A 24,442-nucleotide genomic window follows, 5' to 3' on the forward strand; every position below is an offset into this window, starting at 1 on the left:
GTTATTTCCAGCTTCTCAAATGTGAAGATTTGCCACTTTTTTCTGTTTTATTGCATTGTGAATTTGATATATTTGGGTTTTGGTCTGTTAGTCAGACAAAACAAGTCATTTTGAGCTATATAAGTAAAACTGACTTGACTTGTCACCCCCATATAACATATAAAACATATCAAATATTTCCTTATCTGATATAATAAGAATGCTTTATTTTCTTTTCAAGTCCAGTTTGGCACCTGATTGGATTGTTATCAGTCCATTAAATAGGTGTTATCAGTCGCTATAAGCACCATAGATGTGGGTCAGTAGGGGCCTACTACTATGTTGTGAAAGTGAAACTTAAAAGCAACACGTTCTAACATGTTGTAAAACTGAATGAAACATCACCTTTTGAAGACATACAAAAAGGCTTCTTCAGGTTTAGGCAACAAAACTACAACTTCATGTGAACACAAAGACAACTACAGTCATTTTGATTAATTGTGCAGCCCTAGTCTTAGTTATATCATATCGCTGTATGTCTAATTGAAGACAGTGAAAAAAAACAATGATGGCCTTGATGGCCTAGTTTTTTTTCAAACAAAGTCATTTCAATATGAAACCCCTCCCTCACACCACATCGGGCTTTATTTACAAAGTAAAACACACTTTTCACCCCAATCTGTCAGCACATTTACATAAAATTGAGTGAAACAGACGTTTAAATCTGTGTTACAATCATAAACAAAGAATCTTATGAAATGCTCTTTTTTTCAAGTCTGCCTCTTAAGAATGTAAATATAGGGCCCTACTACTATACTCCCATTTTACATCAGAGAGATTCTGGAAGGTTTCCCAACAGATTGTCTGCGTCTGTCATCCGCAGTTTCTGTAACTTCAGTCAGAAGTTATAACTCTCTTGTTGCAGGCGTACAGTTCTGTACTATCGATGTCCGCACACAGCTCTTTTATCCGCCTTCTCTTCCCTTTATCCAAAGCTATCGCTCCCTAACCAGCAGACGCATGGGATGCTGCGTTACTTTTTAAACTGCTACCACTGAGATACACCGCCGGAACTCCAGCTATGCTTTGAAGCGGATGTTGGATGATAACGTGTGATGTTTCATAAGGTTCTTGAATTCAAAAATCTGCATATTAGTTGTAACTAAACAAGACCAGCGAAGCTGACAAAATCAAAGCAGTTCCTCCTCATTCTCTTTTTGTTTCTTTACTTCTGCTGACAAAAAATATTTGCATGATGTTTCCTTTGAAAAGATAAGCACACAAACACGAAGATTTTGATGATGTTGGAGCATATTACTTGAACCAATCATCAATCGTATATTTACTGGGTCTAATGTGGGAGATTTTGCCCTGGCAGAGCCTGTTGCACCTGCAGCAGCCAGCCAACACTTCCTCTGCCCCCTGACTGGCCGAACCCAGCCGGCACCTCGGCTGTGTGTGCCCTCTTTCATCCTCCCGTCTCGTCCCACGGCCCCCTTTCATCCATCAGTGGCCTCCGCTGTGTCCCTGCCAGGTCACATTCTGTAGCACTTAAAAGGGGCGAGTGAGGGTAAAGGCAGGAGGCTTAACTGTCTGTGCCAGCCGCAGTCAGCTCAGCCGCCAAGGTGAGGAATAACTGTTGTCTCACGGATGATGGAATTTTCTTTGATAAGCAGTGAGAGCTTAGCGAAAAGAAAAAAAAACCTTCATGTTCCTAGAAGTGTACCTGCGAGGATGTTCTGTACCTTTTCGCTCTACAGCCCACATAAACATGCTTTATTGACACAGAAAGCAGAGAAAGAGGGAGCAACCGGTCGCCTCAGGAGAACTGGATTCTGCTCGAAAATGCACAAATCCAACAACAGCAGAGTCTCGCTCCACCTCGGTAGTCTGGAGTGCAAATGAAACCTGAGCCGAGCAGCAGGGTTTAGATGCTGAAAGAGAGAGATGGTTAAGCCAAGGTAGCTACCATGTTGAAGGCATCAGGGAATGAGACCTGTGGCAGTTTAGCTCCTGGCTCGCGGCTCCTGGCAGGAGAGCCCCCTATAAAGCAGACCTATTAAAGCTCTCCTCCTACCCCGGAGGAATCGGGGGAGGTTAATCAGAACCAGAGCTCTGGATGGAACCACTCACTAAACACCAGGACCACACGGCGCTGGTCCTGGATACTGGAGATTAGGGTTCCCAACAACACCAACAGCGGGGGGGCTTGACCTTCCCACCGACAATCCCATGTACTCCTCAACACACACAGCAGACCTTAAGATATATGGCTGGGATGCACAGTAGCTCTCTTCCACCCCGGTCTGTGTTTTGCTTCATTCATGCACGTGTGGGTGTCTGCTATGAGGTCGGCTCCTGCTTCCCCCGAAGCCCCAGGGGTCCAGGTCTGCTAAATAATCACTTTCCCAGCTCCTACGCACTTTTAGCCACGTTTCAAGCTGCTGTAAAGTAAAGTATCGATAGATCTAAGTAGGGAGATAGAAAAAAATGGAAGAAACATCATGAAGAGCAACAGAGGAGGGAAACCTCTTCAAGGATGGATGGATTGATATTCTTTATTTTTAGCTGGACCGCACAAGCCCCCAGGAAGAGCGCCGGTCGTTGATGCCAATTTCCGTAGTGGCCAAACGGCGGTACCACAACTTCCGTGTCCGTCACGTGATGCCATTGGGCCCAAAAATACTTTTTCCCACAGAATTACATCGGGAAAGAGACGTCTGTATCTCAGCGGATATTTTTTTTTTAAGGTGACTCCACCTTCCTGTACAAACACTTGATTAGCCCTTATTTAAATCATTAGGTCCTAAAAGTTGTAAAATGCACTAATAGCCGAATCCAGAGTTATTTCTCCTTCCTCCGTTCATTTGAATGAGAACGGGGCCCCGCCTCCAACGGTGTATCCAGTTCTCTTAATACATCCATGGTCTAGCTCAAGAAACTTGGACCAAACTGTCAAACTAGGCGATCTAGTTCTAAAATGAAACGAGATTCAGCCGTAGCATCGCCTATTTCTCGCTTAAGAAGTAGATTTCGGTGGATTGTTTAGGCGGAAGAACAGAAGGTTTACGAGCAGGCCGCCACGGTGTTTACTGTTTGAAACGGCAAGCAGAGAACCAGGGACCAATCATGTGCATTCAACGATGGGGTACGTCACCGCTTGAACGGCCTTTTGAGTGGAGCAGCGTGTCCACTAGTGTCCTCGCTGGACATGTATCGCTAGATTTAAAATTCTATGGCGCTGTGGGAGTGAATCACTGCAACCCCGTGCGTCCGGTCGAGGCCAGAGGCCAGCAGGGCTCTTGGACATGAGCAGGAAGCCTCTGGACCTCCCCAGGATGTAGCTGTCAGCTGATCCCCCCTATGGGAAGGGGAGGAGGAGACGGGAGAGGAAGAGAAATTGGCAGGTGTGGATGGGACAGGAGAGTGGGGGTTGGTGAGGGGGGCTCTCTATTTGGCTTGACGGTGACATTGGGAAGGTCTGTTATACAGATAAAAGAGCCCACATTACTCCCTCTCTCTTTCTCTCCTCGAGTCTCCCTCCATCCTGCGAGAGCTGATTTGCAGCTGTGGACGCGTCCCGTAATGCTTTTAAGAGTCCAAAAGGAGTTCTGCATAACCTGCGCACACGTGTCCTGTCTGTGTGCACGTTTCTCATACGTCTTTCACACTTTGGCTTCATGAAGCAATGAAGCCGTTAACATGACGGATACTCAACACCTTTAAAGTCCTTTAAAGATGGACACCTCTTTCGCTATTTATAGCAGCGCGTATTGGTTCCACATGTTAACTCGATCACTTCCTGCTGGTGTTTTAACGCCTGCGTGTGATACAGCTGGATGACCTTTCACCTCTAACCCTCCTCTCTCTCTCTCTCTTAGTCAGTCATCCTAGAAAAGCAGTACAGACACAGGACAACCCTCCTTCCCTCTCCCCCACCGACACAAACAAACTCAAGTTATTCCACATCTGTCTGACGAAAATGTCCCCGTGAGATGGAGTCCAGATCGGTTTTCTCGGTGTGTCTTTGAACTGTTGCAACTTTCAGTGAAGTTGACAGCCGAGTTTTTTGGAGCGAAATGTTCTTTGAACCGGTAGAAGTGTGACGTGATATCAGCTGGAGACGCTAACCTAGTTTCTTTATGTGAAAATAGCACAGATCTCACTGGACAACCATGTGGAAGCATTCCTCGCTCAGTGTCTGATTTCAGGCTTGCTATGTTAGTCTTTTTTTGTTTCATTTTGTACATCGCTCTCTGCCTGTTGTTTTTTTTTTTTTTTTTTTTAGCAGTGCAGCGTTTGAGCCAGTTTCTCTCTCTATGCCTGCATCAATGGTGTTTAGGAAACAGAGAGAACAGGAAAGGCAGAGCAGGCAGGGAAGAATAGAGGGATATCCCCTTACAGGGTTCCCTCCTTTTCCCTCCAGGATAGAGGGGGTGAGAACGTCGGAAAGGGTGGGGGGGGGATGGTAAATCACACCACCTGTCCACACACACACAAACCTGCGCAAAATCATAACACACAAATACGACCATGCATGCCTCCAGTCTGTGAGGCTGAGAGAGCAACGTCCTCTCTCTTTCCCTTTGTGTGTGTTTGGCGAGAGACCCCTCAGATTAGCCCTATGTGGCCCAGATTACAACCGGATCAGTGCTGCCACATATTACACCGGCCTGTGAACCATCCGTGAGACAGTTGCGGGCCAGCCTGGGCTTTGAAGGCTGAAAACCCCCATTTTAATTACACTTCAGCGGAGAGGAAAAGTACAGTACCCGGCTCACACAAGCTGTTGTTTACACTGTGGCAAGAACCACGCACGCAATCAAAGTGTCACGGGGAGAAATGTGTGAAGTGTTTTTTGTGATGAAGAGGAAGGGAGGCTTAGTTTTTCTGTGTCACATTTGCTTTCCCCCAAACAAATGTGACATTTACGGGGCTCTGCTTTTCCAATCAGCACTCATCCATCTAGTGGCTGCAGCAGGAAACGCCTCTCCAGCGGGGTGAAAAACACACACACCGGATAACTCCATCTGACAGGAGAGAATTAGACCTTTCAAAACGCTCTCCTCATGTGTTGTGTCTCCTCCACAGAAAATCATATTTTTCTAGGCCAAGAGGCATATTTGTGATTTGTAATGCTGCCCTCTTATATCATGGGTGACAATTTTGTTTGTTTTGTCTCATCCAAGGTGCCACCAGGGACGTCGGCTCGGCTCTGACGAGGATGTGCATGCGACACCGCAGCATTGAGACGAAATTACGCCACTTCACCAAGTAAGTATCACCTTTTTTTCTCCCCCCCCCTCATCCACTGCAATTTTCTCTCTCTTCTCTTGAGGGGATTATTGTGTTCCCAGGTTCCATCCCGTCTCTGTTGACCTTCCTCTCTGCCACTCTTCTCTGAGTGTTTTTGTGCTATTTGTCATGCCTCTCACGCTCTCTCGTCGTGTTTCCCCGTCACTGTAGTGCTCTCATGGAAGGCCTGGTTACGCCACTCCAGGACAGGATAGAGGAATGGAAGAAGACGGCTAATCAGCTGGATAAAGACCACGCCAAAGGTGAACAACCTTGGAAATGCAAAACTGTAAACACTCGTTTGTGGACAGAGATTGATACGTCTTTTTTTTTTTTTTTTTTACTTGCTCTCCACAGAATACAAGCGGTCTCGTCAGGAAATCAAAAGGAAGTCGCTGGATACTTTAAAACTCCAGAAAAAAGCAAGAAAAGGTGAGTTCCACAGTGACAAGACCCTGTTGATTTAATAAAACAATTCAACCAACTGTATGGAGATTTTAGGGCTGATATTAAGGATGCTGGTCCCCTGGTCTGTACCAATGGTTCAGATTGAACTGGCGCCATCTAGAGTGTAGAATCAGAAATGACAACTCAACAAAAATCTAAATACCTGGCACAATTTCAAAAGGCTCCTTTCCAGCTTTGGATGATTTGTCAGCTTCAGCCTTATAAATCAAAGCAATGATCTTCTTTCCTGGCTGTGCTTGCATTAGCCCCTACTGCTGGCTGTAATCAAACGCCTATTTTCATACAGGATTTACTGTACACCGGTGGTACCGGCTGGTCATAAACATGCAATGTGCCCTGATTTGATAGAGCTAACGCTGCCTGTTCTTCTCTCTCTCCTCCCCCTGCTTGTCCCTGCAACCCCTCCTCTGTTTCCCCCGGCTGTAGAGCTTCTAGGTATGTCTGCTGTGCTTCATCACATCCTAATCATTTTCAGATCAAACTGCCAGTCAAAGAAATCCCTGTGTTGTCTTTGCATTTTTGGTTTAAAAAAAGGAATTGTTTGACATTTTGGTAAAATACGCTTATTAGCTTTTTTAGATGAGAAGATTGATACCACTCTCATGTATGCTAGATATAAAGCTGCCACCAGCAGCAACTGTCACACTTGCCAACCTTGAGACCTTAAAAATCGGGAGGATTTCTAAACCAAAGCGGGGGGTCTGAGTATTTGAGTTTCATAGACTTTGTTTCCTGCATTCTGGTGACTTTAAAAGAATGGAAGTAACAAAATAATAAGGACACTGCAACAGCATTTTTATGTTAACTTTTTAATTTTACTTATTATTCTCAGGAAAGAAAACTAAATAATTCAAGGAGTTCAAACGTGAATAAACAGTAGTATGTTTTCGGACGCACTGAGCAGTAATTCACGTCGTCTCTTCCTGAGAGCCTCCTTGCCGGTTGGAGATGTGTAACCATGGTAACCCGTGCCAGCCTCCTGTGACCAAAACGACGGTTTGATAGATTAAAAGTAGAATTAATTTAAAATATATATTAAGCCTAGTAAAGTGAAATTTCATATTTACAGTTAAATTGAAGTGTTATTGATGTTACAGAGCTGCCCGCCAACGTCCGTTATGAACGTTGTCGTCACTACCGCTTTGCATTTTGGGATATTTATGCCGCCGTAGTGTCCAGCGTTGCATACTGTAATATTTCACCAGAAATAGTGTGCAATTTGCGTACTATAGGTTTCATACTAAGGTTTCGTACATACTGAAATATCTCACATACTCTTTTAGCGTACTAAATAGCATGTTCGTGTGGAATATCGGACGCAACCATCATTTTTCTATTCTAATTCTAAGTTCATGTGTCAACAAAAAGACTCCAAACTGTTTGAATTCTGAGCACATGTCCATTGTTTTCACTCGTAGAAAAGCAACTAGGACTGAAACTTACAGATTGCCACTTTAACATACAGGGAGGACCCCCAAATCCCCCGACTCCCCATCCCCCAACTGCACAGCACCTAAGCCCTCTAAAAACCCAGGGGGAACCTGAAACTTTGTGTAAAATGTTAATAACTATCAATAATAAATCATCCTGGCTATTCAAATTAAAGCAAAAAACATAAATGTCGCGCAGCATTTAGTGTGACGTCATTATATAGACTGACTTTCTCTCAGCACCCCGGACTCTGACTAACTTCCAACGTGTCTGCCCTTAATAGAGTAAGAAACTGTCACTTTTTGGCACCTTACCTATTCGACAATCTCTCATTCGTCTGAGTAATAACTTCTTTGTCATGAGCTGATATGTGGCGCCATGATGAGCTGAGAGCTAAGTATATCCTACGAACAAAGACCTAAACTTCTGTTTTTAAGGACCTATCAATTGGCAAGCTGTTGGCTCCTAATTTAATCAGTGTCATATTAAATGCTGGCGCGCTGAAATATTAGCCAATTAAGCTGATATTATGAGATGTCTTAAACATATAGACAGTGACAAATAGACGGGGTGCTGCCAGCTAAAGAAAATTAGAGCGCTGTTAGAGCGACTGTGATCCAGGCAGCTGCAAACAACAGAGCAAGACACAAGTCTGATAACAATATGGTAGTTACAGCGAATGCATCGTTTGAGATTGAACCAGATATGCAAAGATGGACTGTAGGCTGTTTTTATCTGGCAGCGTGTGTCTGTAAACCATGCAATCAGAGTGACAGAAGGTGTGGCATCTCTGTGGTCATCATCATTGCATCCCTTCATCTATTATCTAGTGTCATTGTGGTTTGGATCCGTTCTACGTTCGTGTGTCTAAATCACATCCATTTCAGGACCTATAAGTCACCACCAGTTGCTCTGCATCATCTCATGATTGATGATTTCAGCGTCCTCTCATCCCCATGTACATGAACCATTTGAGTGTATTGTTTGTCAGTGCGTTGACCTCCAGTACACAATCACTTTATCATCATGTGTTCTAATCATCTCTCATTTTTTACTCTTTCCCTCCTCCCTGAACTGTGTCCTCCTTCATGTCACTCCCATAATTATCACCCGCCCCTCAAATTCCCAATTTCTCTTCATTCCACCTCCTGTCATATCTATCTTTACTCAACCCTCCCCCTACTCCCGTTCACATCTTTCCTCCTTCTCTCCATGCTCCCTCCCCTCCTCGATGTCTCTCTGCTCCCTTGCTTCGCCACGCACCAGGTCGGGGTAACCTGCGCCCCCAGCTGGACAGTGCCATGCAGGACGTCAGTGACCTGTACCTGCTGATGGAGGAGACGGAGAAGCAGGCGGTGCGCAGAGCGCTCCTGGAAGAGAGGGGGCGTTACTGTACATTCATTAACCTGCTGCAGCCCGTGGTGGTGAGGAACATTTAGCCTTTGCATCACCTAAGAGTTGTAGAGGTGTTTAATAGATGTTTTGATTCGATCCATCCTTGTTTTCCTCTACAGAACGTAGAGATCGCCATGCTGGGAGAGATCACACATTTACAGCCCATCGTCGATGACCTCACTTTGCTGACCGAAGACCCACACAAGCTGCCGCCAGCCAGTGAGCAGGTAACAGAGGAGATTTAATACTGCTCATTCTATTAATGCCGCTGGTGCACTTATCATCTGACGTCCTCAGAGACGGTCAGGTTATCTGGATCACAATCAAATGTGTAATTGGAGTCCAAGGCTGTTAAATGATGAGTCTGGTGATATTCTATATTTTTCTTCTTACTGTTTCAACAAGAAGATTAAAACCAAGAATGAATTAATCCTAAAAACAAGTATTTTTTGTGTATCAAAAGCTGATAGAATTTACTTTTTTAATGCCATTGACTTCCAGTGTTTTCCCTAAACTATAAAAGAAATAGCCACTGTTGTTTATATAGAGTTTATCCCACATACTTTATGCATCACCTGATACTATCTCGAATAGGTAAACCAGACATTTCGAAGAGATATACATTTGGTAAATCACAACCAAATAAATGCATTTAGGGAGTTAACAGGCTCTTGTTTTTTTCCTCTCATCAGTAAAACAAACGCTAGCCTTTCATTTTAGAGTCAATGTCAGAAGTAAGCTACGATACGAACATTCAGGCTCCCTCATGTGGCTCAAAGGTGAACTGCAGATATAAATGTTAAATAAAAGACTATGGAAGAAATTCTGCAGATTTCTTTGGTGACCCTAATAAAATCTCCTGTGACCCACCTGTTCGTCGTAATCCGATGTTTGGGAACCCCTGCCTTAGAGCACCACATGAGTATCAATCCGCTAGTGAAAATAGTCCCCAACACATACACTATTTAGTCCTGTTTGAGTGACATTTGCTTGAAATGACAGTGCCCAGCTGTTTAAGGAAATTATTTAGCCTATTCTGAAAATGAAACTACATACCTTCCTATTACAATTTCACCACTATGTGACTAAACAGACTAATTCGAAACTAATGTATCCTTTCATGTGTTTTTCTGGGCGGTAATGACAAGACAAGTCGTAATTAGCAGTAATTTGTTAGAATCTATGCAAACCATTACGTGTATTGTATCATCACCATATGATAATGTGTCGCCGCAGGTGATCCGGGACCTGAAAGGCTCCGACTATAGCTGGTCCTACCAGACACCTCCCTCATCCCCCAGCAGTACCGGCTCCAGGAAGAGCAGCATGTGCAGGTACACACACACACACACACACTCATATACACACACCTTGTTGCTCTTTGTTCTCTGTTCAGCGTGTTTTGTTTCGTGTGTCGTGTCAGATGTGTCGCTAATGGTGGATTTTATTCATACTGGATCTGAGCTGTCATCCTGATTTGAGTTAACATCTGTGCACATTCTCGATTTCAACTCACTTATTAACACACTAGCAGAGGAATGAAATATTAAAGGTTGTCATGAATACAGGAGCAGGTGACCCCCCCCACCCTCCCTCACCACGGAGCCAGACTATCAGTGACAGTCGACACGCTGTACATGGCGTAACTTGCCAACTTCCTCAGCTCTTGCTCCTGGCAGATTTGCAGTTCTCAAGCTTCTTACAGCCAGATTAGCTGCAAAGCTGTGAAACATTACAGCCTGACAGCCATGAGCCTACACGCGAACCAAACTCCACATATTTGTAAATCTAATGGTTCCAACAATTGATCTATAAATGTGGGTCAAAGTTGATTTCTAGGTCAAGAAAGGAGCTTTTCTTTTTTTCTTTGTCTATAAACCCTTGTAATGTTGAGCTACAGTAACATCAAGCCTTGTTATCACAAGCCATCACCTTGCTTTAGTGTTAACAGTTCCTAATGCCTAGTTCACACTATACGACTTTAGCCCTGATTTTCCGCTCCCTGACAGTTTTTGGAGCTCCCCGATAAAGGCCCCAGATCAGAGGCAAATCGGCGTTAGTTCGCCGCTTGCACATCGGCGCTCGAGCGTCATGTGGGAAATGCTCAAAGATGCTCGCCGAGAGGCTCGCTGAGAGGCTTGCCGAGAGGCTCGCCAACGCTAGCCAATGGCTCCCAGACACATTCTAGATATCTAGCATGCTGAACATCTGGACCTGTCGGGGACTCCGGTAACGAGCTACAGCCAATGAGAGCGTGAGACATAGGTTGAGAGGAAACCTGGGGGAGGAGGGGTTGCCTGTAGGTTTGCAACGCAGAGTTATTGTTGCACCTAGAGGAATAAATAGTAAGGCCCATTCCCAATGTCCACACTTAAAGACTCACAGACTTTGAGGCGCGTTCCCGCAAAGTCCGTGAGGGTTTAGGGCCGTCCCACTGTCAAATCGTCAAGTGCTGGAGGGTTCTCTCGCAGACATTATGAGTCCTTTATGAACACTTTCCGTCAGTCCGCATTTCTGCAGACTTTGCCTGAGGGAATTACCCACATTTCATAGCGTTGTGACGTTAAACACAGGGTTACCACGGTTACCAGGGGAAGCCGGGAGGCGTAGAAAAAAGGTAAACAAAGAGGACGGCACACGGGTGTTCAACCACCGTGCACAGAAACATTAACGATTTAAGATGGTCCATAAAAAACACATGAAATCTGAGGAATGCAAGCATTAGACTCAATTACACACCTGGTTTATTCATCAAGCATTGCTTTTAATTCTGCTTAATGAAGTGTGACAAAAACAGGTAAATAGATTTTTTGACAGTTACCTCCTTTTCTCGTAAGGCGCGAGAGCCTGGAAGACGTTCAAATCGGCAGTAAAATACGTAAAATAAAAACGGTAATGTGATATGCCGCCTCAAATTGCTGTCCCATTCATATTTATACCATTTCAAGCACTTGCAGCCTCTCACACTCAACCATTTAGTCCCTAAGGGGATCAGGGTTTAAGGCCTTAGGGGGGGACAATGGGATTGGGCCTTAAAAAACGAGTGTAGAAACCTTTCATGCTTTCTTTAAACCGTTCTCTTCATACATCCATGGTGGAAACCGGTTGAGTTATGTATTTCTTGCGTGTTTTTGTGACAAAACATAGTTTGGAGACCTCATCCTCATCATTGTGTAGTGTGTGACCCCCCTGTCGCCGCTGAGTCATGTATTGTGAAAACCACAACGACTTAAGGCTCACGATAACAAGACAGCAATTTGAGTAGTGTGAACAGTACAGTGATCTGACAACTTTGAAAGTCGTGTAGTGCGAACTTGGCTTAACAGAAGCTCCCTGATATTTGGAGCAATTAACACCACAGACTATTTTTAGTGTTCTATATTTAATCACAATGCAGCCACTGACTATATTGTTTGACTCTAATGCATATTTAGGTTTCAAATCACAGTATGACTAGTCCACAGAAAGCTTATGTCACCCAAATGTAATGTGGAGAAACAACTTTGGTCGCAGCTGGATCGATGTACTGTAGATGTATCAGTTTATCTGTAAAAGGCTTTTGATAAGCTGAAGGTCATAGGCTTTTCTCTGCATGTAGAGAAGCATGTCATGATTCAGTTGTGGGTGAAAATTGAAAATCACAAGACTGGTGTTGTAGGATTTTCAGTGATATACGGAGATTTCAAAAGAAACTTGTGATGAAGAGATGAAGGTCTTGGTAGGAGAATGGAAGAAAAACAAGCTCACTTAGTATTTCTTAAAAGACACAGATGAGAGAGGAAGAGGTCATAAGGACAGTGTCTGGTAATGAATCATTTAAGGTTATTTAGTTTGTCATATTTAATTTGGCATTCCTCCTTAAGCGTCCTCATCCCGGAGCACAAAGATTAAGGAGAAGTGATAACTTCAGATATATTCCCGCGGGAGAGGGGGAGGAGGAGGTGTAGGGGAGCGCTACAGAGGGAAGGTGAGAAACATAAGTTGCACATTTCCAAATGCGTGGGCGACAAAGAGAATCGACGCTGAGTGAGAATGACAGAGCGGGAGACGAAAAAGCACGGAGATGGCTGTTAATGTTCAGAGGGAAATAAAAATCAAAGAAGGGATAACTTTTGAATGCTCTTTGAAGCACACAAATTAGAAGAATGGCGTCATTTAGAATTTTCACACATCGCTGCCTTCATGTTTTTAGCTTTTGTGATACATTTTTCCTTTTCTTCTTTTTTTGTCATCGCTTACACATAAATGTTCACGTAACAAGTTTCAGAACAAGATAATGGGGAGAAAAATTGCTAGAATTTTGATTGCAATCTTGTTTTACATGCATACTGTATGTTTGTATGGAAGATTTATGATGCCCAAATGAACACAAATCAAACAAGGGAAAAAAGTGAAATAAAAATGTCGTAATATGTATTTCCTTTTATGCATGCTTTTAGTGTGTCATAATTAATTAAAAAACATACATTAAAAGGACAATTAATAATCTTTTTGCCTTCAATTGTGACAATTTTCCATGCCACAGTAAAATAAAAATCCCAACCATAGACTGTATATAAGAAGTGGACGTAGTCACCGTGATGTCATCCATTGGTTTGTGGACTGCCGTTTAGAAGCCTTGAGTTCGGCAAATTTGGAGGTCGCCATCTTGGCTTGTTGCAACCAGAAGTGACACGAGAGGGTGGAGCTAAGTACAACCGAATGCTGAATAAGACCTTTTCGGTCGACCAAAACTGTTACAATTAACTTTCATGAACTGAAAACACACTGTGAAAGGGTTAAAGTTGTAAGACGAAAACACGGAAAACTCACAAAACGGACAACGCCATGGTAACGACCTGTCAATCACAAGGTAGCCCGCCCTAAAGCACACCCTGCTTTATGGTCTATTTGACTCTAAATGGGACCATAATTTACTAAATGAACATCACGCTGTATTGAAGAAGACTTGAAACTTGCGATTGAGACCATAAACTCATGTTTACAATGTTTACTGATGTAATAAATCAAGTGAGAAGTAGGCTCATTTCCTCATAGACTTCTATACAACCAGACTTCTTTTCGCAACCAGAGGAGTCGCCCCCTGCTGGCTATTAGAAAGAATGCAAGTTTAAGGCACTTCAGCATTGGCTTCACTTTTCAGACCCGGAGTTAGCCCACTGATCACAACACAGGAAACAAAGTGAAGGGGTGTGTTGCATCTCAGTTTTGTCCAGCAGAGAGCAGCATAGACCTGCCAATAGTAAGTACAAACCACTGTCATTAGTTTTCATGATGAGGAGCTTTTTCTTTTAATGTGAAAGTGTGTCTGTTATGGCTGCCATCAGCAACACGAGGACCCACTCACGGTCAGACCCCCAAATGTGATTGGACAGTGTGTATATTAATATTGACATGGATGATGCATCTCGAGATAACTTCTGTTATGATTTGACGCTATATAAAAATAAATTGAATTGAATTGAAATTGAATCTCCTTTTTCTAAAAAAAAAAAAAGAAGCTCCCTTGCACCTCATCATGCATTCGGCACGTCTATGCTGCTCTCTGCTGGACAACACGGAAATGCAACACACTTCTTCAATTTGTTTTCTGTTTTTTCATTTAATCTGGCATGGAAAAAATCATGCCTCGAAAAAAAAGTCAGTTTTGTTTTTAAAAACAAAAGGCAAAATAATTGTCATTTAACATACAGTATGTTTCACATTTAATTATGACAGTAAATGCATACATGAAAAGGAAATGCAAATTACATTTTTGACTTGTTTCATTTGGTCATTGTAAGTCCTCCATATATATATGTATCTTGAGTTATATACTGATGTGACATCCTGTCTACAGCCTCCTCCAGATGCCGTCTGCAGGAGCCCATCGGCTCAGCAGCGTCTCCTCCCACGACTCTGGCTTCGTATCCCAGGATGCCAACACCCACTCTAAGCCTCCGTCGCCCATGCCCTCTGACATCACCAGCCAGGTAACAGTCTCAGCCATAACGCTACAGTTTATTCTTTAGCCAGGAGGAACTAAACCAGGCACGAAGCAGACCTGTTAACTCCAGAGATTCCTCAGATAGTAATGCTGCAGGGCAGGTGGACACAGAAACAACACCACTATCTTGTCACAGTAGATCTACAACAGTTCTCTATTTTGAACAATTCTCATTTTCCATCTCCATCGTGCATTGCAGACAGAAACCCATGTCTCAATAAGAGCTCGACCACCAAACCCAGTCAAGAGCGTTTCGTTTTTTGCTGCAACAGAGCTTTCTCTGTTGCAAATGTTGAATTTCTATCCCACCGGACTGATAAAGTTATCCAGACTCTCACGGTCTGAACAGAGTGGAGTGTACAGAACCCACTCGGCAGCACACCAGCTGATGCAATGTTCTTTTCTGAATAAATGATCTTACAGGCTACTTTATTATCGATCTAGGCTATGGACTATAGATCCCCTCAGAGGCCCAAATACCTCCCTCCTCCCAAAGCTCATCAACACTCTTCTCCAACTCTCATCCTCTTCCTGTGCACCTCTCATCTCTCACGCCTACCTTTTCTCTCCGTTTCCTCTTCCCCTCCACTGTTCTTTTACCCCGTCTTCCCTTTTCCAGAAATCAACAAGCTCAGCCTCCTCTGAGGCTTCAGAAACCTGCCAGTCTGTCAGCGAGTGCAACTCTCCCACAGCGGTTAGTACTGCATGCATCTCACCAATCAACTTGCTTTTATTGGACACACACTCTCACACACATGCACACACAAACACACACACACACACGATGTGCTATGCATTTCACTCATTGTTATCTATAGCTTAAAGAGGCCCGTGGGCTCTTCTTGACAGCCGCAGTGCGGTTTGACGTGGACTATTCATTGGATGTTGAGCACTCTGACTCAGACTTGTCTGTCCGTTCCGCAGTTTGGCTCATGCTCATCCTTCGGTACCTTCCGCCCTGCTTTCTCTCACACTGGCACCATCAGGCCTCTCTCTGTCATACTTCCTGCGTCCCCCACATTTAACCACTCCCCTGGATCCAACACCCCCTCACCCACATCAAAGATTCCTAGCTGGAAGGTTTGTTTTCATTTGCACATTTTGTTTTGTTTTCTCTTTTAAAACTTTGTTGCTTCTTTGCCTCTTGTGTTTTTATTGCCTTCATGCAAAGATTAACCTCACAGTCTTCATTTTGCTGTTGCTCATCGAGCTCAGTTTCGCAGTCTTTCCTTTCAAAGATGTGCTAAACTGAGACAGCTCTATCCATTTAACACCCTGCATAGCTCAATGTAGTCTGCCCATTTCCACATCGGCATCTAACCAGTTCATGAGCCAAATCGGCAGCTTGCGTGTTTAAACTGACTTGCACGACTGTTGGGAGGCAAACACTGGAAGACGCACAAGTCATAGGACAGTCTCATTGTTCCGTCTGCTGCCGCTGCAGGACTGGGCCAAAGCCTGTGAGCCGTCATTGGCCAGCACTCTGCAGCGTAGGAGGGAGTCTGCGGACAAGATGAGAGAACTGGAAGCTCCGCCCAGTCCGCTGGGGTATTCTGGGATGCAACAGGATGATACGCACCGAGTGAGAATGGGCCCAGCAACCATTGCGGCCAAGGTAAAAAATCCAATGTCGGTACATAAATGTGTATGCCTTGAGAACTGTAGTGTGCTGAGTTGCATATGTAAATGTGTGCTAATCTTTATGTACTTCCTATTTGCCTGTATCTGTGTGCCTCAGCATGGCGAGCCGCTCTCTCCAGCAGCCACTACTCTAGCTATGGTCCTGACCAGAGGCCTGAGTATGGAGCAGCAGAAGAGCAGCAGGGACTCTCTGCAGTACTCTAGTGGCTACAGCACCCAAACCAACACCCCCTCCTGCTCCGAGGACACCATCCCCTCACAAGGTAACACTCACCCTTAACAGCCACATGGGCCTTCAGGATAAAGCACATATGGTATCCATACACAACACAGAACTTGCTGCATAAATTAAGTTATTATTAGGGCTGTCAAAGTTAACGTGATAATGCGTTAACGCAAATTAGTTTTAACGCCACTAATTTCTTTAACACATTAACACATTCCCTTGACCTCTGACCTCAAGATATGTGAATGAAAATGAGTCTCACCTTTACAGACATGCCCACTTTATGATAATCACATGCAGTTTGGGGCAAGTCGTAATCAAGTCAGGACACTGACACACTGACAGCTGTTGTTGCCTGTTGGGCTGCAGTTTGCCATGTTATGATTATTTTTTATGCCAAATGCAGTACCTGTGAGGGTTTCTGGACAATATTTGTCATTGTTTTGTGTTGTTAATTGATCTCTAATAATAAATATATACATACATTTGCATAAAGCAGCATATTTGCCCACTCCCATGTTGATAAGAGTATTAAATACTTGACAAATGTCCTTTTAAAATACATTTTGAATAGATAAAAAATGTGATTAATTTGCGATTAACTACGGACAATCATGCTATTAGTTGCGATTCAATATTTTAATCGATTGACAGCCCTAGTTTTTATATAATAAAGCTACAAAATAACTCTTCAAAACATCGTTGTTTTCAGTAATCTTTGTTATTCAGCGGAAAATATAGATGCTCATGACTCACTGTCATTTCCAGGTTCTGATTATGAGTGCTACTCTCTCAATGGGGATGCTGACAGCGAAGGACAGGCAGACTTCGACAAGTCCTCCACCATCCCACGCCACAGTAACATCGCTCAGAGCTACCGCCGCATGATCCAAACCAAGAGGCCTGCCAGCACAGCGGGTCTGCCCGCGGGTAAGACCCTGCAGAGCACTCCGAACGGCGCAGGGGGAAGCGGCTCCGGAGCCATCACCTCGGGGACGGCCACCATTCGCCGGACTCCGTCCTCCAAAACTGGAGTGAGACGAACGCCGTCCACGTCCGGCCCCATTCCCATCCGGCCCCCCATTGTGCCAGTTAAGACCCCCACGGTGCCAGATTCGCCGGGGTACGCCAGCCCGTCCCAGCACCGCGCGGGCAGCGAGGAGTTTCTGTACGGTGATGACCTGAATGCTTGTGACTACATGAGGGCGTCTCCAAAGCGGATGAGCCTCCCCGACGCAGCTTGGGGCTGTGGAGGAGGAGGGGCGGCGGACAGGACCGTTTACGCCCAGCAGGCCTCCGGCATGGCCGCCCACGGTGCTGAGGAGGACCCTCTGCTCGCTGCCAACCGCCACAGCCTGGTGGAAAAGATAGGGGAGCTGGCAGCCAGCGCCCACGCCCTCGGCGAGGGTCACTTCCCTTTCCACAGCCCGCTGCCAGGAGATCTGGCTCAGTGTGTGCCCCAGGAGCCGTCCTCTGCAGCCCAGGAGGACAAGGATATGCTGGTGTCTATACGCCGCGGGGTGAGGCTCCGCAAGTCAGTGACTGACGACAGGTCGGCTCCGAGGTTTCTGCGGTAGCTGTTGGAGAAGAAGGCTGTGAAGAAGCAGCTGTGGTGCCCTTATTTACAAACTGAAGCTTTGTAGTGAAATGCAAAAGCACTCATGTGATACATGAAGTGAGGTACAAGTAATAAAGAGGGTGAATGAAGGCCAGTTCACAGAGTAATGAGTGACCACGGACAATGTCAAGTCATTTCATGTCATGTATGTATTGCGTACGTACAAAGTAATCCATATTTTGTTGGTTTTTATTCTCTTTCGTTTGGTTTTCGTCTGTGGGCTTCGTGGCTGTGCATCTCTGCTCCCCCGTGTGACCAGTTGTTTCAGCCCAGTTTGCCCCTTTTTGCCCCTTTTTGCCCCAGCGATGAGGACGTGTCACCGCCGTAGGGGTCGAAATGCTCCACGTCTTTGTTCTTTCTTGCTCTTATGATTATTATAATATTGTGCGTTTCTTAATTAACACAGCCACCTGTCAGTGGAAAGTGATGGGGCAAAGTGCTCTGTGAGCCTGTCTGTGTGTCGTGCTTCTCATCATTACTGTACAAGTACCGTATTACTGTTTTTGTTTAATTAATAAGCTGAACAGCAGCTGTGTAAGTCATGTAAAAATAGGAGCAATATGGCAGTGTTTTTATTGCTGTACCGTACTGTCGATATATTCTGCAATTAAACAGGCTTTTTACTGTTAAATGGCTTGATGGTCATTGTCACACTCATTAATAGATGGAAAATATTACATCCATATTGTCAGGCATGCAAACTGTTAGTTGACCAGTATATTTACATCTAAAACAGGCTTTAACTATTTCTCCCAGTTCCCCAAGTTTTATTTCTTCTTTACTTTCTCCACTTTGGATTTTTTAAACTGTATTTTATTAGAGTTTTATTTCCTCAGGAGATTTCTCTACTCAGCATTTTATTCTGCAGTTAAACCCTGTATTTTAAGTTTTTCTATCTAGTACAGTAATCTTAATTTTCCTAACAGTCTGTGCGCTGTAGTTTTATCTGAAACCCAATTATATCTATTTTCTTTCTAATTTTCTGCTCACTGTAACTTCGCCCTCAGTTATGCTATTTATATCGCCTGCAGTACTGTGAGCAGCCAGAGGAGGGCGCCAGAGAGCCTTCACTGTGGCCGAGCTGCTAACTGGCGCCAAAAGGAAAACATCGACATTAGATATGTTTGGCAGGCTGGAAAGATGAACGATAAGTGGGATAAAGCAGAAGAGAGGAAGGTAAGGACGTGAACTACGTTCATGTTACAACAGTGAGGACCAACATGAGCTCACTTGTGTTTACAAAGACACAAACATGACCCAAACTAGCTGTTCACTTCAATGACGTCAAATGACCAAAATATATATCTTACATAAACTGTTGAGAGATTATATGTCCAACATAATATATAGGCCACCATGTAAGTAGAATGTTCTTAAAGTGTACACGTTCATTTTGGCCCGTACTTAATAGTTTTTATTTTTGGAAAAACAGGAAGCATGGCTGTGAAATGAATGTTCCTGTTAGCTGGTTGAAACCCCCTCATTATTATTCTGTAAATGACTGGTCCTGCTGCAAAACAACTCCTAAACTCACTGTGTGCTCCCCCCAGCCTGGACAACAGTGATGCTTAACCACAGGGGCCCTTTTCCTCCATAAGGGGAGCTCTATTAGAGGGCACTAACGTATGATATATGAGCATAAAGTCAGCATTTGAGCACTTCCGGTTCCCTCGTCTGGAAGTCGATGGTTTTTTTTCAATGGGTTTTTAGATAGATGCCTGAACTAAGGTCTGTGGTTAACACAAGCTTACCAGATTTAAAAGTTTTACTCTACTAAATCAAATAAATCAATAAATAGCCCACTCGTGAATTCTGAAGCCTTTATGTGTCTTAAAAAAGACGGTGTCTAACAGCTTAACGTTAGCCTAACGTTAGCTTTTTACTTCTGCCGATTTGCATTTACTATTCTAAAATCATAAAAGTGGTGTTCATTTGTGGAGATTATCTTGCTGAACAAAACGTGTAAGTATCATGAACGTTTGTTTGCCACAGAGCTTATTTTCTGCAATAATCCAAAACCCAATGGAAAAATATCATTGGATTTTTGTGGAGGGAACCAGGGCGATGCTAACTTCCTGGTCCTGCACAAATACGTCATCCCTGGAGCACTTAACAAGCCGCTTAACAATGTACCCTGGAACAAATGAACAATGGAGTTGAAGAAGAAGTGATGTGTAACCACAGGGCCCTTTTCCTCGATAAGAGACCTCTATTAAAGGGTACTAATGTATGATGTATGAGCATAAAGTTAGCATTTGAGCACTTCCGGTTTCCTCATCTGGAAGTCGATGGTTTTTTTTCAATGGGTTTTTAGATGGATGACTGAAATAAGGTCTGTGGTTAACACAAGCTGAAGAGATGTTAAAGTTTTGCTCTACCAAATAAAATAAATCAATAAATAACTCACTCGTGAATTCTGAAGCCTTTATGTGTCATAAAAAAGGCGGTTGCTAACAAGCGGCTAAATGAGACTACTAAACGTCATCACGTCGACTCGTCCTCCTTTATGGCCTCGCCTCATGTGACCGTGGTGTTGTTTGTTTATAGCCTAACGTTAGCTTTTTACTTCTGGCGATTGCATTTACTCTTCAAAAATCATAAAAGTGATGTTCATTTGTGGAGATTATCTTACTGAACAAAACAGGTAAGTATCATGAACGTCTGTTTGCCACATTGTTTATTTTCTGCAATAATCCAAAACCCAATGGAAAAATCCCGCTGGCTTTTTGTCGAGGGAACCAGGGCGATGCTAACTTCCTGGTCCTACACAAAGCCTATGGAAAGGAGGCTGGGTCACGCGTCATCAACGCGTCATATCTTTGGGGTACAACAGTGGTGTAACTGAAGCTGCGGTCGTGCGTTGCGATTGGCTCAACTTCGGCGAGTGCAGGCGAGATTTTACTGCGCATGTGCTATACCCCTGGAGATATGACGCGTGACCCAGCTTCCTTTCTATAGGCCTTGGTCCTACAAAAATACGTCATCCCTGGAGCACTCTATTAACGAACCACTTAACAGTGTACCCTGGAACAAATGAACAATGGAGTTGAAGAAGGAAGTGGGAGAATGAGGCAGGGTTTTTTATTAAGACAGAAAGAAAAGGACTATCACAGATCTATTTTAATCTTTCTGACACCGAGTCATCACTGACAGTTCTCACTGATTCACAAAGAGAAATGGAGACTGAGTAGGACCAGATAATGAAGATCAGACACTTGGATCCAGTGGTCTAACCATTGGTAATGATGGAGTGGAGGTGTGTAAATCATTTGAGATGCTGCAGGACTACCACCACCACTGATGAAATGATTAAATCTGCTCGGCTCTGGAAGCCTTCAGTATTTTTCATATTCTCCCCCAAATGGGTGCCTCATAATCCTCTCAAATAGCATATTATTGAATTTGCACTATTAGCTCACAGCCTTGAACTGGTCGAGTAATGGAAACCTGCCTAATGGCTGGGGCTTGTTGGGATAATTTACTGAGAGAAGAAGTTTCATTGTGCGTCCGAGGTTATGTTCTCACTATGTGTCTTTGTGCTTCAAAGAGAACACTGCCTCTTTCAATAATAAAAAAATCTCACCTCTTAGATGGGCTGTGCTAATTTTCATTTTCTGTTATTTTTCAATGACTTGTCTCCTGTGTCTTTTGATGATGGGAGAAATCTTTTAATGTGCTAATAGAAAGTCGTGATTGTTCGGGGGGCTCGAGCGAGATACACTGTTCAAATCAATGAACATTTTCTTAGTGTGCTAATCACTGTGGCAACCCGAGGCTCCACTAATCAGAATGTAGATATAATAAAGCGCTCCTCCGACAAAGATGTGGCCCTGAAGTTTGCGCGTCTTGTTTCTATCAAAACAACAGGGGCCATGCATTAATCATTAAATTATTTTTGGCTTATTCCTTCAAAGTGGAGTGGTGTTGTTCTCATTTTGTTGTACTTGCCGAGTCTTTTCAATGAACAAACGTCAGCTCCTATGAGATGTGGCATTCTAAGTTAAAGGCTAAAGAGATGCTCGGTAATTAGATGCTTTGGTTTTGTTGCTGTTTTTCTTGCACAACTGACATTTTCAAAACCAGATGCTACCTCCACTGCATTTATTATTAGTGAAGGTAAATTCAGAATCTGGTTGCACACGTTGCTCCATAATTAATACCTCTATTAATAAACAGTTTTGGTTTCTACAGCGCAGCTTAAATACTACAGTAGGTGGTAGGAGCCTTAAGGGGATCACAGATCAAATCTAATTAGCCGTACCTAATACATGAGGGAAATGTCTTTATATCTATCTAGCTCCTCTAAATGCTTTTTGCCTTCAGGTTGTGACGAGGGGAAATGTCCTGAGGGGCCCATCTACACGGGAGCACTACAATGAACGGCACTACAGAGCTGCCGCTCCTGTCATGGCGTTTCCAGAAATGGCTCTTTGCAGCTCTTCTGGGGGAACATGTGGGGTGAGGTTTCCATAAATGTTCACTATAAATGTTCACAGATGAATAGCAACCAGAGATGCTTAGTCATCCCTTTTAATTGCCCTGTCATTCTTTAATAAACCTACCTGTTTCAGCCAATTATTTCATTGACTTCTGCTGAACAGTCTATTTTTAAGACATTTGAAACACGCTACTTACTCTGAGGCATAAACTGCCTATTAACTGATGTTAATGCCAAGTCTTCTTAACTCTACCTTCCATCATTTCCTGTTTTTTTTTTGTTCCCCCTGCTTTTCCAGGAAGAATGATAGACAACCTGCAACTGACAGAACACGCAAGCTACATTATGGGACCTCCATCCCCTCCGATCCCATCATCGCTGGTCCCCGGAGGAGCTCAGAAGCAAAGGTAGACTGTTTTAAATGCTTAAAGGCTACAACCTTTACCTTCAGAAGCTACGTCTGCCTCTGTTTGAGTGAAGGGAATGGATTCGGTCAATTATTCATTAAGTAAGCATGAAGCTTTCTAATGTTCGTCGGCTGCTTTCTTCAGTGAGATTTTTTCTCTCTCCCTTTAATGCCCTGCAGCTCTCAGTTATCTGTTGGAGAAGAGGGATGATGAGACCGTTTCATGATTTTTTTTTTTCAAATTCATTACAGCTTTGTTGTTTTTTATGTGGTGTATGTTGGTGTTTCATCTCGGCGGATGACTGCTGCAACCCTCAAGTAAACTATCCCTCACACCATGGCCTGGCCCCGTGATTGAATTAGCCTCTGTAACAGCTATCTCCCATGCTGGCGGTCACGGCGAATTTCACCATGTGAGACAACACGATAAAAGACAGGATTTGATTTGCATTCATGAAGCACTTAGGAAGTTCAAAGGGAAGTTACAGCGCAGAGTGGAGGGCGCCGGGTCCTCTCAGACAGTTCAGACAGTGCCTGTTTTAGAGCTCACAATTTCACCTCAAATGTTGGTCACTTCCCATCCATATATATGCTCCCTGTCATATTTTGGCCCGAGGCTGTTTTGGTGCACATCTTTTTTGCAGTGCCTTTCCCTCCTCAGGTCAGAGCTTGTAAAAACACCAGCAGTGAGTGTGGGATGGCTCATGCGTCGTGGTGACACAGCTCATAGCTTGCACCACGTCAAAGAATACAGCGATCAGCCAATATGAGCTTTGTGCTCCAGCTGCAGGCTGTGATTCGAAATTGTCTGGGGGCTCACCGCCAGTTACCGGAGTTATTGCCTGAAAAGAACAGTTTACTGCAGAGAGTGGTTTCGGGTAAAATTTGCAGTGATGGATTGTGGTTGCGAATTGATAAGGATCTTTCGACGGGAGCTTTGATGAGTTTCCAAACTGAATACAGATGTAGCCAGTGTGTGTGAGCGGAGGAATGGCGTTGAATTACAGGTCCAGCCTAACATCAATGCATTTGAATATTGACCCATCCAAAGTAAAGGTTGACATGTCATGGGAGGTGTGCAGCTGTGCTCTCTAGACCATTATTTTTTGTATCTTTTTTGACAATTCAGAGCCTTGCAGTCCATGTAATATTCAGTCTTCTGACTTGTCAGAGCAGTGAGGGGAATTGGGAAGTGTGCAGTCTGTGGGAATTAGCAGCAGACACCTGCAGATTAGGTTCAGAGTGTTGCTCTGGGTGCTGGGCAGGCTGGCAGAGCGGGGAGAGGGAGAGGAAGAGCAATCAAGGGGACAATATTAATATGAACTCTTCTTCCGTATATAACACTGGCTGGCTGCAGAGACGCATGGAGCCATGCAGCCCATGCAGGCTCTCTTTAAATCATCATGTTTACACACTTTAACAGCCCAGATCCCAGCAATTGCATTTATACTGATGCATTTAGGTTGTTTCTCCAAGCTGTAAATGTAATGTGTGTGATTGCAGAAATGCAGTGCTTTGAGGGGAAGTGTAACCTAAAGTTTAGGGAGGAATTTAAGGTT

General features: G+C 43.9%; 2 protein-coding genes across 3 annotated transcripts in view; both read left to right on the top strand.

Annotated features, from left to right (window-relative positions):
- mtss1la (MTSS I-BAR domain containing 2a) overlaps positions 1-18,670 on the top strand; it is a 31,660-nt gene extending 12,990 nt beyond the window's left edge. Inside the window, exons 4-15 of one of the 2 annotated variants that reach the window (XM_074631794.1) lie at positions 5,169-5,253; positions 5,446-5,537; positions 5,632-5,706; positions 8,440-8,597; positions 8,688-8,795; positions 9,805-9,902; positions 14,408-14,540; positions 15,174-15,248; positions 15,479-15,634; positions 15,999-16,169; positions 16,293-16,458; positions 17,190-18,670. In XM_074631794.1, the coding sequence (XP_074487895.1) occupies positions 5,169-5,253; positions 5,446-5,537; positions 5,632-5,706; positions 8,440-8,597; positions 8,688-8,795; positions 9,805-9,902; positions 14,408-14,540; positions 15,174-15,248; positions 15,479-15,634; positions 15,999-16,169; positions 16,293-16,458; positions 17,190-17,998 (2,126 nt within the window). In that variant the 3' untranslated portion in view covers positions 17,999-18,670. The remainder of the gene's footprint in view (positions 1-5,168; positions 5,254-5,445; positions 5,538-5,631; positions 5,707-8,439; positions 8,598-8,687; positions 8,796-9,804; positions 9,903-14,407; positions 14,541-15,173; positions 15,249-15,478; positions 15,635-15,998; positions 16,170-16,292; positions 16,459-17,189) is intronic. The other variant, XM_074631795.1, reaches the window with a different exon arrangement.
- Positions 18,671-18,801: 131 nt separating this feature from the next.
- The window catches only part of LOC141765651 (neural-cadherin-like), a 111,218-nt gene continuing 105,577 nt past the window's right edge, over positions 18,802-24,442 (top strand). Inside the window, exons 1-3 of the mRNA XM_074631771.1 lie at positions 18,802-19,215; positions 22,363-22,497; positions 22,776-22,884. The gene's annotated coding sequence lies outside the window, so the exon portion shown is untranslated. The remainder of the gene's footprint in view (positions 19,216-22,362; positions 22,498-22,775; positions 22,885-24,442) is intronic.

This window comes from Sebastes fasciatus, chromosome 4 (genome assembly GCF_043250625.1).
Source record: "Sebastes fasciatus isolate fSebFas1 chromosome 4, fSebFas1.pri, whole genome shotgun sequence".
Taxonomy (NCBI): Eukaryota; Metazoa; Chordata; class Actinopteri; order Perciformes; family Sebastidae; genus Sebastes; species Sebastes fasciatus.